At 40.1% G+C, this 18,101-nt stretch overlaps 1 protein-coding gene across 1 annotated transcript in view; it reads right to left on the bottom strand.

Annotated features, from left to right (window-relative positions):
* UTP20 (UTP20 small subunit processome component) overlaps positions 1–9,813 on the bottom strand; it is a 108,526-nt gene extending 98,713 nt beyond the window's left edge. The window contains exons 1-6 of the mRNA XM_055235917.2: positions 9,578–9,813; positions 8,705–8,785; positions 4,247–4,313; positions 4,003–4,135; positions 3,374–3,562; positions 846–927 (exon numbers count right to left, since the gene is read on the bottom strand). Of these exons, the coding sequence (XP_055091892.1) occupies positions 846–927; positions 3,374–3,562; positions 4,003–4,135; positions 4,247–4,313; positions 8,705–8,785; positions 9,578–9,622 (597 nt within the window). The 5' untranslated portion in view covers positions 9,623–9,813. The remainder of the gene's footprint in view (positions 1–845; positions 928–3,373; positions 3,563–4,002; positions 4,136–4,246; positions 4,314–8,704; positions 8,786–9,577) is intronic.
* Between the last annotated feature and the right edge of the window lie 8,288 nt (positions 9,814–18,101).

Raw genomic sequence — 18,101 nt, 5'->3', positions numbered from 1 at the left:
CTTTTAAAGTAAATACATTTGTATTTTGTATTGTATACAGTAAAATATTTGTATTTTATGAAATAAAAAATTTAATATTAATGTTTTTGTTTTATTACAAAAACCCTCTAAAATTTACTATGAATATTTTATACAAACACAAATGACACCATGCTACCAGTTACTTCCAGGAAACTATTAGAAAAGTTCTTATTAATGTCACAGTTCATGTATTTACTGACTTGAATTAGAGAGCATTTTTAATATATACACACTGAAAGCTATCACAAACCTAAATAATAATACAATAGTGACCCTACTTAGATCATATCAATTTGTGAGCAACAAATAAGTCTTACTGTGAGATAAATTCAAAATAGTAACAGATTTCTGTTAAGTATATATATAGATACATAGAAAAAATTAGCCCATAATAACCACATTTTTAAAAGATATCTACTTCTATTCATCAGATTATTATTATTACTAGTGTGTGTGTATGTGTGTGTGTGTGTGTGTGTGTGTGTGTGTGATATGGAGTCTTACTCTGTCGCCCAGGCTGGAGTGCAGTGGTGTGATCTCAGCTCACTGCAACTTCTGCCTGCTGGGCTCAAGCAATTCTCATGTCTCAACCTCCCGAGTAGCTGAGAATACAGGTGCACACCACCATGCCCAGCTAATTTTTGCATTTTTAGTAGAGACGGGGTTTTGCCATGTTGGTCAGGCTGGTCTCCAACTCCTGACCTCAGGTGATCCACCTGCCTTGGCCTCCCAAAGTGTTGGGATTACAGGTGTGAGCCACCACGCCTGGCCTATTCATCAGATTCTTGATGATTAGCAACAAACAGATAAAATACCAGACTAACCTTTCTCATCAAAAAAGTAAAACTTTCAGCAGCAAAATTTCTTATATGTAGTTTTTTATGAGCCAGGAGTGTGCTGTACATGCTATACATGAAAAAAATAAGATATATTTCATTAATCATATAATTTTAATAAATACATACTACATGTCAACAATATGGGCAACAATGTGCTAGGTATGCAAGGAATACACAGCAGGTATCAAACAAATTTGAAATCTCATTCATTTATGGAGATACCCACATGTTGAAAGAAGACTTGACCACAGACATGAAGAGCCCTAGGACTGGTGGTACTGGTTTTACAAACAAGACTCCAGGAAAAGTTGAAATTTGTAATGAGCTCTGAATGAAAGAAGAATTAGGTGGGGACTGCAGTCCATATTATTGGTATAAAAGCAAGAGCAAAGATGAGGCAGGTGGAAATGATCATGGTCATGACAAGGAGGCTGGCCATCTGAAAGAGGAAAGATGATATAGTAGAGGAGGGCAGTTATGGTTAAACTTGGTCAGGTAGACAGGTCTAGCTTACATCTATATAAGCACTTACTCTGTGTTACTCCATTTAATCAGCACAATAACTCTATGGGATGGGTACTATTATAATCCCCCCATTCTACAGATAATGAAAGTGAGGCAGAAAGCATAAGCAACTTGCTCAAGGTCAGGCAGCCATGCATCTATAACTAAATAACTACTTATATATAATCACATTGTTAAATTTGGTCTCCCTAATGATAGAAGGGTATGGAATATATCTCTCCAATTTTCTCATAACCCCAGTACCTAATAGTTCCTTGCTGACAGCAGGTACTAATAAATGTTGGCCGAATGAGAAATGACTATTTCCAGAAAGACTAATTTGGCAGCAATATACAGGATAACATAAAGGAGGAAAGAAGAGTCTGGTAATTCAGTCAGAAAGCTGCTCAAGTCATATAAGCTTGGGCTAACAGGCATGAAAGAGACTGGAAGGAGAGGGAAATGGCAAGGGATGAACCCAGTAGACATTTCAGGAGTCCCCTCAATGAAGCTGGAGACCTTACAGCAGTCCACAGGGCCCTGGATGATCTGGCCCCTGACTACTGCTTCTCTGACATCGCTTAGCTACTCTCACCCTTATACAGCCTGCTCGGCCACCCACGACTTCTTGCTGGGCATGTGCCCAAGATGTTCTCCCCCTGCTAAAATGTAAACTTTGTGAAAAGAGGGATTTTTATCTGTTTTATCTGTGACTGTATCTCAAGTGCCTGACATACAGACAGTGTCCAATAAATACTCACTGAGCAAATGCGTGAATGACAGAATCAAGAGGATTTGGACACCTCTGAAGACAACTGGGTTAGTGATGCCTCTGATATGCCAAAACTCAGAGACAGGAAGAATGTTAGTATTAATGACAGACAATGGGCAACCAAACAGGGCCTGGCATATGGCAGACACTCAATACCTATTTGCTGAACACTTGAATGAATGTACAGATAAGAGGAGTTGATTTAACAGTAAAGAGTTGAGTTCAGTTTCAGTAATACAAGTGAAAATAGCCAGGCTATTGAAGTTGTAATACTGAAAGCAAATAAATTTAGAACTGAAGAGTCTGACTTAGGAGACATAAAAGTGGCAGCTTTTATGACAGCCAAAGTCATAAAACAAAATCAATTATTCCCCAAAGACCTTGCTGGTTGTTTAATGAAACAATATTGGTTTCTAACATATTTTACCAAAAGCTTCATAGGGAACTAGTAAAAGCTGGAAAAAGATTTCTTTCTCTTTCTTCATTCAAAGTTCCTAAAAGAGAAGTGTGGGCTGAGTGAAAGGGGTGGCATAAAACAAAGTCTATTGTCCCATACCATGCACACACCATTTACTGGGGGGTAAGGGGCTGAAGACTGATATTAAACATTCCCATGGCAATTAGAGAACATGAAAACAACCAGAAGACCAAGTGGAAAATCCCACCACACTCCAGACTTAAACAGAAAATAAGAAAATCTTTGCTTACTTTAAACAAAAGGCTACTACAAAATTCATTCTTTCCTTGTCCACATTTACTCACAAATACTGAGTGTCTCTTTCAGCTTAGTAAGTATTAGTGGCTGGGGAAATGTCAATGTTTAAAACAGGGTTCTTAACCTGTCTTAAACCTCCCTTAAACCAGGTGTAGAGAGGACAGCAATACATTATAACCAAACAATTCTGGTAAAAGTTGTGTGACATAGGTGGTTAAAAAATGCCAAGAGGATAGAGAGTACAGAGTTTTATTAATCCTTCTGGTGAAGGTGTCTGTTTGTGGAGGCTGTAGGGACCAAGTCAGGCCTTCATGGGTGGGTAAACTTTCAGCAGCTGGAGAGGAGAGATGGTCATGGCAACTCAGACTGACAGACTAGATTGTGGACCACTTTGGCTGGAGAATCAACTTTGTACATGGAAACAATTAGGCACTGAGCTGGCAAAGTGGTTTGGAGTCAGAAAGAAGCCAGGGAAAAAGAAGCAGGCAATTAAAAAACATACTAGAGAGAGAAAGGGGTTACCTGTATATACTGGACATGTCCTTCACCATCAGTCTCCACAGGTACTTATAAAGATACGATAACGAGGTAAAAGCCCATTCTAACAACTCTGTGTCCTGAGTCTCCAGGATCGAGGTGATAGTCAAAAAAAACTCTGGAAAGTGTGGGTAGAAATCCGTCTGCAGATCTCGGGCCAACTGTACAACCAAACTGGATTAAAAAAAAGAAGCAACTGATTATGTGGATTTTTTTAAAACGCTGCAAATCTACTTAACGATAGTAGGTGGCCTATGATCATAGCATTAATTAAATAAAAATACTTCTAAATCAAGTCTGAAAATGTATAACATTCTTTAAATCTTAAGACCTCAGCAAAGAAATCAGGCAAGAAGTTACATTCCATCACAAGTTGTAGCCAACTGTTCCTATAGTGTCAAAGAAAAATGGGATTATCTTAGTATATAACAAATGCAAAATTATATCCCAAGATTCTACTTTATGGTAATGTACCCATTCCTAACAGAAAAGGAAAATCCTTCTTGTTTCTAAATTATGAGCACCTGATCTGAGGCATATGCAGCTTTGAAACACAATCTTTCTTAAAACTCAGACAAATATAGTTATAAGCTTTCTCTCAAGATGCTACTTACTCCAAAAGGGGTTGATAGGCAAAACTGTTCTTAACTTGCAGGTGAGTCTTCAAACTCTGAACTATCTCGTTTTGATGATAGACCAACTGATTGAATGATTGGCATTTGTCAATAACTTCTTTGTAAAAATTTCCTGAGTGGGGGGAAAAAAATATGTTCTTTTCTATCACACCACTATTCAGCTGTATGGAACATATAAAGTGCAAACTATGGGTGAATAAAATAGAAACAAAATAGAAAATACCAAAGTGTTCCGTGAGGTTTAATTCTCTCCATTTCAGCAGACCCTCAAAAAAGTAGGTTTCAACCTCCTGTCAAGATTAAAGCAGTCCATTAATCGAATAACTCTAAGAAGGCAATGATCAAGGTAAATAGAATAATGATATATTAATATCTTAAGACAATGATACTGAAGAGTTTAGGAACTCCTTTTAGTTTTTTAAAACAGGCCATTAAGTAACACACTTTAAAAAGCAATCAGAAGTTATCAATAGACCACTTATAAAATATTGTTTTGTTGATTTGGTTGCAGCAAATAATTTTCTGGAGCCTATATATATTGTCCACTAAGGGAAAATTGTTTTCTGTGTTTTTTTATAATTTTAGGCAAAGAAAAAGGTGTTGGTTCTTTACAGTTCCTTCAATCTGCTTTTAGAAATATGAATTAGTACAACCTTATGAAGAAGTAATATGGCATTCCTACTAAAATTCAAAATAGTTATGCTATTTGACCCTACAGGTAGTTCTTATAAAGTTTGCAAGCCTATAAGTAAAAGATGTTTATTCAGCTTAACTACAGTGTGGGGAAACATTAAACAGGCTAAAATATCCGACATTAGGAAAATGGTTGGAATATCCTGTGGTCTATATATAGTAAGGCATATTATGTGGCTACTAAAAAGAGTTATATCTCTATTGAACTAGAATTACACGGATGATATGCCCCCAAAATGATAAAAGCAAGTTATGCAGTGAGAGGGTATGGTAGGATTCAATTTTCCTTAAAAAACAAAAACAAAAAACCCTCTATAAATGTTTGTACATACAAACATGAGACGACAGTATGGAAGAATACAACTATACTGAACTGTCAGTGTTGGCTTCCTTGGGAATTATGGGTGGGAGGAGTGAGATAATGGGCTTTTCATAAGTTTACCACTATGTTACTTAACTTGTTAACATGGTATCAATTACTTTGTACTTTGAAAGTTAAAGCCAATAAATTATCATACATGTATGACATGTATACATGCATGCATGTATGTGTGTGTGTGTATAGATGTATAAATAAATGCATACCCCCCAAAACAATCATTCTACCAAAAAGATACATGCATTCGTATGTTCATCTCTGCACTATCCACGATAGCAAAGACATTGAATTACCCCAGGTGTCCATTAATAGTAGACTGGATAAAGAAAATACAGTACATATACACCATGGAATACTATATGCCTTAAAAAAGAATGAAATCACGTCCTTTGCAGCAACATGGATACAGCTGGAGTCCATAATACTAAGCAAGTTAACATAGGAACAGAAAACCAAATACTGCATGTTCTGACTTATAAGTGGGAGCTAAATATTGAGTACACATAGACATAAATATAAGAACAATGAACACCATGGATTACTAGAGGGTGGAGGAAGTGGGGATGGGCTAAAAAAAACTACCTGTTGGGTACTATGCTCACTACCTGGGTAACAGGATCCATACTCCAAACCTCAGCATCATACAATATTCCCATGTAACAAACCTGCACAGGTACCCCCTGTATCTAAAATCAAAGTTGAAATAAAAATAAAAATACAAATATGTGTTAATAGAGAGAGAGAAAAAAGAGAGAATAAACACATAAGCACACATGCAAACAGCATGCCAAATCTACAATCTCAAAAAAAAAAAAAAATCCTTAAACTGTTCTTTGGAAATCTTTAAAATCAATAGTTAGGCAGAATAGATACTATGTAACCACAAAAATTAAAAACTAAAAATTAAAAAAAAAAAGGCAGAAAAGAAAGAGAATCTCATTAAATTTTGTTTTAGACTGGGGACAATGGCTCACGCCTGTAATCCCAACACTGGGAGGCTGAGGCAGGAAGAGCATTTGAGTCCAGGAGTTTGAAACTAGCCTAGGCAACAACACGAGATCCTATTTCTATTTTTCAAAACTAAAAATATTAAAAATGTTTTTGTTGTTGTTTTCACGTCCTTTAAGGCATTTTCATGTCCTTTAAGGCAGAAGGAAAATATGCCACACAGTTTAAAACTTAAATGCAGAACGCATTTCTAGCCTAGCACAGACCTGATATGTCAGCTATGTGTGAGAGACCATGTCGCGTCCTTTTGCAAGGTAACTCTGGAGCTTCTTTCACCATGAGATGGAGTCTATTTCCTCACCCTTTGAATCTGGCCTGGCCTCCTGACTTGCTTTAACTAATAACATGCAATGAAAGTGACTCTGATGACTAAAGCAAAACTTTATGAGGCCTTGACAGCTTCTGCCTTCTCTCTCTTGAAAAGATTCTGCCACCATGAAAAGACGCCTAGTCTAGCTTACTGGGGAATAAGAAGCCATGAAAAGAACCAAGATCAATAAGCCACAGCCAACTGCCAGACACGTGACAGAGGCCATTCTGGACCATCCAGTCCAGGATTCTAATTTCAGTCTGTCTTCTCTGCCTCCTTAACACTACCTCTTGATACTTTCAACCTCTCCTGTGGCTTAAACTATTAATCATATTCTAAATGCCAAATCTGTAATTTCACCTCTGAAGTCACCTATACTCCAGATCCATATATACAAACATCTTTTGGACACTATCATTTGGATGGCCACAGATATTTCAAACTCAAGCCCCAAATGGAACTAATTATCTTATCTTTACAACCTTGTGCTCCTTTACCTATAAATATATCTTGATGAGTAACATCCTCAACCATTCAGCCTTAACCTCATTATCTTCCTTGCTGCAAACCCAGTAGGTCACAAGTCCTATCCATTCATTCTACTTCCTCAATATCTCTGGAATCTTTCACTTCTCTCTATCTTGATACCTGCTACCATAATCATTTCTTACTTAGATGACAGCCAAATCCTCACAACTGGACAACTGAGATTAGATATCCAAGTTAAAGGCATGTTACACCGGACCTTAAAAGGCTAGCAGAGGAATCATGACATGATGCAGGACTGCAGTCCTGTTCTTTTCTCTACACTAAAGCCAGAGATTGGAAATTTAAACCTGATCATGTCATTCATTCCCCTGCTTACAGTCCTAGAACTCTAAGTCCCTATGGCTTCAGGATAAAACCCAAACTTAGCTTGACATATGAAGCCCTTTATGATCCTTGCCTACCTCTCCAGCTTTATCTCACCAGCTGCCCCCTTGCCCCATCCCAGTCACCATGAATACAAAAAAACACCCTATACACACCTATAACCACACTGGACTGCTTTGCAGTTTCTTGAATGTGACATGCATTCTCTAGCTTCTGTTCCTTTATATAGGCTTCTCCCTCAGCCTGAAACAGCCTTTCCTGTCCTCTTTACCATGTTAAAACCTATATAAACAAGATGTAATTCAGGTGTCGCCTCGTCTAGATCACCCTTTTTGACACTCCTAAAGAATATAGGTTAGGTTCCCTTTACTATGAGTTCCCAAAGCACAATGTGCTCACCTAGACAACATCATTTAACATGTTGAATCTACACAGTGGAGATAATGCATTCAAAGACAACAGTGATTAGAGTCTGATTATAGTAAAGAAGAATATTAAGAAGTGAGATCGGATCTCCAAGGTATAGGCATGTTACACAGGACCTTAAAATGCTGGAGGAATAATGACATGATGCAGAAAAAGACTTCTGCACAAAGGGATGACAAGGCTGGGCGTGGTGGCTCACACCTGTGATCCCAGCACTTTCGGAGGCCGAGGCGAGCAGATCACGAGGTCAGGAGATTGAGACCATCCTGGCCAACGTGGTGAAACCTCGTCTCTACTAAAAATGCAAAAATTAGCTGGGTGTGGTGGCACACACCTGTAATCCCAGCTACTCGGGAGGCTGAGGCAGGAGAATCGCTTAAACCTGGGAGGCGGAGATTGCAGTGAGCCAAGATCACGCCACTGCACTCCAACCTGGAGACACAGCGAGACTCCATCTCAAAAAATAAATAAATAAATAAATAAATAAAAATAAAATAAAGGGATGACAGAGTCAGAGTATGGTTAGAACTGGAAAATATTATGTAGTCTAGCCCCTTTATTTTTATAAAGGAGAAAATTAAGCCCCGGGAAAACGGCTTGCTCAAAATCACTTTAAAGTTATAGCTTCAGGAATATGGATCTGCAGCAGTGCTTGGAATGCATAAGGGAAAGGGAGAGGCTAGAATCACAAAGCTAGCTGAAAGTCAAGTCAATTGTCTAATAGAGCTTCACCCAATAGAACTTTCTGCAAAGATGAAAATGTTCCAATTCTATATTTATTCAATATGTTAGCAACTAGCCACATTTGAGCACTCAAATTTTTAATTTACTTTAAATCCAATTTGTCTTATGTGGCTACTGTATGAAACAGCACAGGTCTAAAGCATTTCATGTCCAAAAAGGAATACCTTGAAAAACAATTCACTTCTACTAACAGAAGAAACTAAAACATCATGAACACTTGAAGATTGGCTAGTATCACATTCTCTTACCTCCTCATAGCTTGAAGTTCTATCAATCCGGTGAATAATATCAATATTCACATTCCCCAGTCGTTCAGCAAATGTAAGAAACTGGAAGGGAAAGTATATTTAAGATACACAATTATTTAATATTTATCAGATCTTTAATATCTATTTGAATGCTGCATGTAGGCATCTCTAATCACAAAGGATAAGTGGGGAAAAAAAAACTGAAAAACATTGGGCCATAAACAAATGTACTGCATCACTGTTCAAAGATAATGAATACTTCTATATGTTTGGATAATTTCTCTCAGCTATGTCATTTCAAATAAAATTTCCATTGCTAGACTGGTGAGCCTAGGTGGATGCTGGCAATTAGTCTCGCTAGATCTATTAGGTTTCATACCCTCCCATAAGCATGGGGATCTAGCAAAGTCGCTGCAGTAAAAGTGTTTTTAAACATATACAGACCTATGATTGTATCCTAACGAAGACCTGGGAACAATCTATCAAGGGGCAAACAGAGAAAGCGCTGTATATTTGCCCTTAGCTGGGAATCACTCACCGCCAGCCGGCTCGCCCAGTTCGGTCTTTAAAGATAAAAGAGCAGGGGGGAATCGGTCCTAAGCAATCTCCTGGAATAGTGAATTTAATTTTGGACTACAAGAAATTCCCAGGACTGGCCAGACCCCACAAAACATGGGTGAAACTTGCTGTCCAGACTTCTTTCCTCCCCCAACCCATGTTTACTACATCCAGTGTCTCCCTCTTTCGCCGGAGCCTCCAGGCAAGTGACACACTCGGCCTAGAAGTCTGAGGCCCCTGGAGTCTCGCTCAGAGCCTGTCTCACGACTGAGGCAGCGGAGACCCGCGGCTCCCTGCCCGAGCTCCCGCGCTCACCCGGTAGGTGTTCTTGGTCTTGTGGGAAACGGGCTTTGTCTTCATGGCTGCAGAGGGGCAGTGGCCCGCGACGGCCTCGGGAGGGTCGAAGGGATGCAACCGACAGTAAGGAGGGGAAAGTGGCTCACAGGCAGTACTCTCCGATTCCCAGATGCCCAGACTTTCTCACGTGCGGCTTGAGCCCCTGGGCGCCGCCATGTTGGAGACAAGGAGAAGCCTGAGTGGGTCACGTGGATAAAAAAAGAACCGCGCAGGCGCACCCTTTGGCGGGGGCCTACAGGAGGCGGGGCTGCGCACAAAAGGGCTGGCGTTTGGGTGAGGTGTTCTTTTCACTCCCTTTGGTAAAGGTTTAGAAGACAAATGTATTTTCATTATAAAATAAAACATACCTGTCATCATTATCAACTAACATTACTGTCCCTCACTATGTACCCTGCACCGTGCAAAGATCCTTTCATCCATAATTTCACAGTAAAGCTTATTAGGGATGTTAATACAAAGGAGGTACTGCGTCTATCTATATATCTATCTATCTATAGATAGATATATACTTTTTTTTTTGAGACGGAGTCTCACTGTGTCGCCCAGGCTGGAGTGCAGTGGCGCGATCTCGGCTCACTGCAATCTCCGCCTCCCGGGTTCAAGCAGTTCTCCTGCCTCAGCGTCCAAAGTAGCTGGGACTACAGGTACCCGCCGCCACGCCCGGATAATTTTTTTTGTATTTTAGTAGAGACGGGGTTTCACCTTGTTTCCCAGACTGGTCGCGAACTCCTAAACTCAGGCAATCCGCCCGCCTTGGCTTCCCAAAGTGCTGGGATTACAGGTGTGAGCCCCCTCGCCCGGCCGGTACTGTGTATATTTTTAACACAATTTGACACAAGAGGAAACCAAGGTTGTGCAGCTGGTAAATGGCAGTCTTCAGACTCTAAATTTTGGTATTCTTAACCACTACGCTGTAAATAAAATTGAAAAATAGAGAAGGAGTTTTAAAGAAATTTTTTTTTTTTTTTTTTTTTTTTTTTGAGACGGAGTCTCCCTCTGTCGCCCAGGCTGGAGTGCAGTGGCGCAATCTCGGCTCACTGCAAGCTCCGCCTCGCGGGTTCACGCCATTCTCCTGCCTCAGCCTCTCCGAGTAGCTGGGACTACAGGCGCCCGCCACCACGCCCGGCTAATTTTTTTTTTGTATTTTTAGTAGAGACGGGGGTTTCACCGTGGTCTCGATCTCCTGACCTCGTGATCCGCCTGCCTCGGCCTCCCAAAGTGCTGGGATTACAAGCGTGAGCCACCACTCCCGGCCAAGAAAAATCTTTTAATTTCATGCACAACCACTGTTAATGTTCGGTGTTTTTCCCACCACTTTAATGTCTACGCATAGCATGTTGTTAAATTGTACAGTTATATATATATGTACAATTTTTAAAAATAATTTAAAAATATAATTACCCCATTTTACATTCATTCGTTCATTCAGCAACTATTTCTTGAGAGTCCTCTGTGGACCAGGTACTGTTCTGGGAGCCGAACGAGAAAGGCAATAATAGTATTAATAATTATTTGAAAATATTCACAGCCTCCAATTCCTGGGCTACAGTGAGCCTCCCACCTCAGCCTCCCAAGTACTAGGGCTAGAGACATGCACAACCACACCCGGCTCTTTTATTAGTATTATTATTATTATTATTTGTAGAGATGGGATCTTGCTATATTGCCCAGGCTGGTATCAAACTTCTGGACTCAAGCAGTCCTCTTGCCTTGACCTCCCAAAGTGCTGGGATTACAGGGGTGAGCCACCACGCCCAGACTGGAAATACTTAGTCTAAGATGCTTACATTTCAGTCAAGGAGTGATGTTAAGTAGACAATTGGATACATTGTTGTACACAGCTCACTGTAGCAGTCTGGGCTGCAGACGTGACTTAAATACACCTAAATACCTCAAGTGTGAGGCATTTGTGACTGGGAAAGAGAGCCAGTAAGGTAGAAACAGACTAGTTACGGCATGGAAGCAGAGCTGGTGGCCAACTATACTGCAAGTTCGAGGATAGAGAAGTGGTTGCTGGATCTGACAAGGTGAAGGTCACTGGTGACCTTGATAAGTACAGTCTAGTTGGAGAAAGGAAGCAAAAATATGCATGGATTAAGGAGGTAATCAGAGTTGAGAAAGTGGACATAGCACTTTCAAATTGTTATTGGCATTATAGCATCAACATTTTCTGTGTCACCACAGGGTTGTTCTAAATATTTTAACGCCTCCTCCATAGCATTTATAGATTTTTTAATAATAAAATATTGACATGCCTAATGTTCCATTGGCTTTCAGTGGGCTAATAATTGGTCTTTTTTTTTTTAAGTCTTTTATGGGTCACAGGGAAATCTAAGAAAGCTGTAGAACTTCTCCCAGAAAGATGCAAAGAAGCTCATCCACACTAAAATGTGCACATTTCAGAGAGTTAGAAGCCTGCAGTTAACCGAGGGTAGAAGCCCACACTCAAAGCAATATTTTCCCAACCTGTTGCCAAAATGACCCCCACATCATTGTGCCATTTTCCTTCTCTGCAATTTATTTTTGGTAATGGAGTTAACTGGACAATAAGGGGTGAAGAGAAAAATCAAAGAAACTGAAAGAACTGACACAAGTTATATTGACCATTTATTGTTTGCATTGTTTTTTGTTACATGACCCTCATACGTTGACTTGACTCTGACTGGCTTAATGATATATTAATAGAACATGACGGTTGAGAGCCTAGACCCTGGAACCAGGTTGTCTGGAGGTAATCCTGATTCTGCCATTTATTAGTAGGGTCAATTACCCTTTCAGAGTGACATTTCCGTATAGGTAAATGAAGCTAACAAAAGTACCTACCTCATGGGTGGTGATTATGCGGAGTAAATAAGCTAACAGATAAAAGATGCTTAGAATGTGCCAGACACCATAATTGCGCAAGCTCAGAAATTACTTAACCTTTCTGAGACCCAATTTCCTCATCGATAAAATGGAGATGACAAAAACACCATTCTTTCAAGATACTGTGTTGGCACATAGAGCATGAAATAAATGTTTGCTAAGTGGATAAATAAATGACCATTTATTCTCCACTACCTGGCTACCTGACAAGTTCCTTAAGGGCTGACACTTTATACTTTTTCAACCTTGTGTCACCTTCAGTTCCCTTGAACTTAAGAGTGTTTAATGAATGTCTATTGAATTAACAAAGCTTATAATGCTTACATTGACCTTGACAAATTTAAGAGTAATATAATTCCAGCATTGGATGTGAATTGCACCACATGATTTTTGGTCTCTCTCAAAACTAAGTTTCTAAGCTTTAATGGAATATCCAAAGCATCCATGAAGAGCACGAGTGTTTCTTATAAACATTTGCTTGCCTCCAGCTTTTGTCCTCTGTCAAGGCCTTTGAATATCCCATACCATCCTTTATTTCCTTTTTCCATTAGAGCTCTGCCTGTCCTAACTACACTAGCCAGGAAATAACACACATTGTTTTTTCATTCTTTTATTCTTAAGCTTTATAGGGAGCTCCTGGAAGTTTTGCTCTTTAATTTTTGTTTCCTTATTGCTTAGCACGCTGCAATTTCAAGCCAAGAAACTTTAAGAGCATGTGAGAGCCAGGCCCAGTGGCTCATGCCTGTAATCCCAGAGCTTTGGGAGGTCAAGGTAAGAGGATTGCTTGAACCCAGAAATTTGAGACCAGTCTTGGGCAACATGGCGAAACCCCATCTCTACAAAAAATACAAAAATTAGCCAGATATGGTGATGTGCACCTGTAGTCCCAGCTACTCAGGAGGCTGAGGTGGGAGGAACACTTGATCCAAGAGGTCAAGGCTCCAGTGCTGTGATCGTGCGACTGCACTCCAGCTTGGGTAACAGAGTGAGACCCTGTCTTGAAAGAAAAAAAAGGAAGGAAGGAAGGAGGGAGGGAGGGAGGGAGGGAGGGAGGAAGGAAGGAAGGAAGGAAGGGAGAGGGAGGGAGGGAGAAAGAAGGGAAAGGAAAGGAGGGGAGAGGATGGAAAGGAAGGGAAGAAAGTACATGAGGAGTTTACCCAGCATAGACAAGAAAGTGGAATCCAGAGAAGGCTTCTTGGGGGAGGTGACATCTAAGCCAAGACCTGGAAAATGAATAGGAATTAGCCAGGCAAGGAATGGACATGAATGGTGTTATCTAGGTAGAGGGAGGAGTATACGCATTTGTCTCAAAACGGTTGGGACAAATTTGGTTACTTTTAGTTTCCAAGACAAAGCCACTCCCTGTCAAATTAGCATTGGCCATGGGTATCATCTTTAGCATCCTTGGACTAATAATAGGAAAGAATAGGGACAAGATGAATCTCAGAGGTAGGAAGAGCCTTGGTTTTCTCATCTGTAAAGTGAGATAGACGTATGAGAAAGTCAACAGTCATATGAGACAGTTGAAAGATTAATGAACACATTGTATCACTTCTCACAGTCATATGAGACAGTTGAAAGATTAATACATTGTATCGCTTCTCAGCCTTTTGGCTAAGGTAAGTGTAGTAATTAACATGTTGTATGTGGTGATCTGGAAGGGGGCAAGTCGACCTGGTGGCATGGTCTTGTTTAGAAAGGAGTTCAAGGAGTGCTATGTATCAAGGCAGAGAGGATTTGGCTCAGAACAAGGGACCAAGAAAGTGAATGTAAAAAAAAGAAAGAGAAGAGAAAGTTTTAGTAATTCTTTGTTGGTTTTTTCTTAAATAGAGACAGGGGTCTCACTACATTGCCCAGGCTGGTCTTGAACTCCTGGGCTCAAGCGATCCTCCTGCCCAGACGAGTAGTTCTTGACTGTGGTAGTAAGGAAAGCTGATCCACATATCTCTTCTTAAGAAAACTGTGTATTGTTCACAGTGTGTGTGAATCAGGAAGAAGTGAGAGCATGGAGTTTGGATTTGGGACAACAGGGTCCCAGTTCTAGCATTTTTCATGTATTAGCCAGTAACTGGGCAAGTGACTTAACCTTTCAGCCTCAGTTTCCTCATCTTTAAAACAGGCATAATAACTAGTTCTGCCTTTTCCCTTAATGGTTGGTAAGAAGACCATTTGACATAAAGCAGGCAAAGTCCCCTGTAACCAATACAAAGGAGTTATAGAAACACTATTGTTTCCTTTTGCATTGTGTGATCATGTTCAGCCATGAGACCACTGAGCTTCTATTCTCATTTCCTTGTTTTGAAGCTCAGGCATTAGAAACATTAGACCAGAAATTGCAGATTTGTGGGGCCTATAAGCTCAGGTAGCCCACAGATAAGTTTTGTTTACCAAACATATTCTTCTTCTTCTTTTTTTTTTTTTTTTTTAAGATAGTGTCTCGCTCTGTTGTCCAGGCTGGAATACAGTGGCATGATCATCACTTACTGCCAACCTCAAGCTCCTTGGCTCAAGCAATCCTCCCACCCCAGCCTCCCTAGTAGCTGGGACTACAGGTGCGCATCACCATGTCCAGCTAATTTTAAAAACATCTTTAGAGACGAGTCTTGCTGTGTTGCCCAGGCTGATCTCGAACTCCTGGGCTCGAGAGATCTTCCTATTCCAGCTTCCCAAAGTGCTGGCATTACAGACATGAGCTGCCATGCCCAGCGTACCAGATGATATTCTTGAAATTTATTTTTATTTTTTATAATCAGATACTCTCTCAGCAGAATTACAAATGTTTTAATTTGTTAAAAATCTGAAATTTTTAGGTAAAAATCTAGATTTTCAACTTCTCTTGAAAAATAAAAAAAAGAAAACTGCAACACTGGGCCCATATTTTGAGAAGCAACAACCAGCTGGAGTTGAGTAGTAGTGGCTCTTGGATGCCACCACTTTGTCTCTGCGCATACCACTCCTTCCTTGCCGTCCTACCCCAGGCCCATATCATGACTTAAGGTGGATACCTGGCCCCTGTGGAAAGCTCAGGGTGCAGCCTCTGCATCAGAATATTCCTCAGGCAGAAGGCTGTTCTCGTCTTTGGTTTTAAACATGCCTCATAGGCAGCAGATTTTTTTTGTTGTTGCTTCTGCGGCTGCTTTTATTGTTTAATGCAGTGAGTGACTCAACTTGTTGTTGCTGTTGTTGTTTCTGTTATTTGAGACAGAGTCTCACTTTGTCTTCCAGGCTGGAGTGCAGCGGCGTGATCTCAGCTCACTGCAACCTCCACCTCCCAGGTTCAAGCGATTCTCCTGCCTCAGCCTCCCACACAGCTGGGGTTACAGGCACCCGCCACCATGCCCGGCTAATTTTTTATTTTTAGTAGAGATGGAATTTCACCATGTTGTCCAGGCTGGTCTTGAACTCCTGACCTCAAGTGATCCACCCACCTCGGCCTCCCAAAGTGCTGGGATTACAGGCATAAGCCACCACGCCCAGCTGAGTGACTCAACTTTTAAGGGAGTCAGTGCAGTTTCTCGGTTGGTATTCAAATATTTGTAACACCTTCCCTATCCCTGAACACACACACACACACACACACACACACACACACACACCCCCCTCTGTGGTCTGTATTCGGCTTGTTTTCCTTCCTCACTTTCACTCACCATTTGCATTTCTGTCATGGACTTTAATTTCCTTATCTATTAAAGTAAGAGATGTCAGATGATAATCTAAATTAACCTGCTTTTAGAACAATTTAAACATCCACATACTTTTACCTACCCCTGTTTATGATTTTTATCCTTTCTTTTGATCATTAGCTAAATTGTTGGCATCATGTTTAGGAAGGATGAGTAGTCTCACCACTGGGTTGTATCTCCCCTTTATTTTCTCACCTTTCTCTTGGTTTGGTTTTGGTTTCCACTGTTACAGTGTGATTGCTTCTTTGAACACAAGGCACAGTACAAAGGAGCTTGGACTCTGCACCCAGCCCTCCCAGGCTCACACACTTGGGCTGCCACTGCTCTAGGAGCTTCCGTTTACTCATCAATAGGGGGAATACTAGTGCCCCTCATGGGGTTGTTATGAGGAGGCAATGACCTCATACGTTGCTTCTCAAGTGTGTTCCCTGACCAGCAGTATCAGTACCTCATGAGAACTTGGTTAGCACTGTAAATTCTCAGGCCCTGCTCCAACCCTCCCGAACCAAGAACTCTGGGAATGGGGCCCAGCAAACTGCTTTCATAAGCCTTCCAGGTGATTCTGAGGCAGGCTCTAGTGTGGGAATCACTGACTTAACATATACTACAGCACCTAGAACATTGTCCAACACATACCATGTGCTACAGAAAGTGTTTATTCTTATTACTGTCTAGTCTTTACATAAATGTTTGCATCATCATTATTTAATTCTTCTATTCATCTCTCTGATATAGTAGTATGATAGTATTAGCCTTTTTATTTTTTATTTTTATGGATACATAATAATTATATATATTTATGGGAAACATGTGATATTTTGATACAAGTATACAATGTGTAATGGTCAAATTAGGGTAATTGGGATATTCATCACCTCAAGCTTTTATTATCTCTTTTTGTTAGAAACAATCCAGCTCCTGTCTTCTAGTTATTTTGAGATGTGCAATAAATTATTGTTAACTATAGTTGCTCTATTATGCTACCAAACACTGGATCTTATTCCTTCAATCTCATTGTATTTTTGTACCCAATAACCAGCCCCTTTTTATGCCTCCTCCACTACCCTTCCCAGCTTCCGGTAACCATCATTCTACTTGCTATCTCCACGAGATCAATTTTTTTAGCTCTCACATATGAGTGAGAACACTCATATTATTTGTTTTTCTGTGCCTGGCTTATTTTGTTTTACATAACATCCTCCAGTTCCATCCATGCTGTTGCAAATGATAGGATTTCATATTTTTTATGGCTGAATAATATTCCATTGTGTATATTTACTACATTTTCTTTATCCATGCATCCATTAATGAACACTCAGATTGAGTCTATGTTGATTGTTACGAATAGTACTGCAATAAATATTGGAAGGCAGATGTCTCTTTGATACACTGATTTCCTTTTCTTTTGATATACGCCCAGCAGTGAGATTGCTGGATCATATCATAGGTCTAATTTTAGTTTTTTGAGGACCCTCTATACTGTTCTCCAGAGTCGTTGACTAATTTACATTTCCACCAACAACATATGAGAGTTCCCTTTCTCCACATTATCACCAGCATCCATTATTGCCTGTCTTTTTTATAAAAGCCATTTTAACTGGAGTGAGATGATACCTCATTGTAGTGGTTTGTGGGGCTTTTTAAAATTTTGTTTTGTTTTGTCAGACTTGAGCCTTTCCCAGGCTGGAGTGCAGTGGCATGATCATAGCTCACTGCAGCCTTGAACTCCTGGGCTCAAGTATCCTCCTGCCTCAGCATCCAAAGTAGCTAGGACTACTTGTAGTTTTGATTTGCATTTCTCTGATGATAGGTGATGTTGAGCACCTTTTTACATCCCTATTTGCCATTTGTATGTCTTCTTTTGAGAAATGTCTATTCAAATATTTTGCCCATTTTTAAAATCACATTTATTTTTACTATTGAGCTCCGTATAT

This window comes from Symphalangus syndactylus, chromosome 13, assembly GCF_028878055.3.
Source record: "Symphalangus syndactylus isolate Jambi chromosome 13, NHGRI_mSymSyn1-v2.1_pri, whole genome shotgun sequence".
NCBI classification, from domain to species: domain Eukaryota; kingdom Metazoa; phylum Chordata; class Mammalia; order Primates; family Hylobatidae; genus Symphalangus; species Symphalangus syndactylus.
The sequence above is the reverse complement of the archived record's forward strand: the minus strand, read 5'-3'. Positions and strand labels throughout refer to the sequence as shown.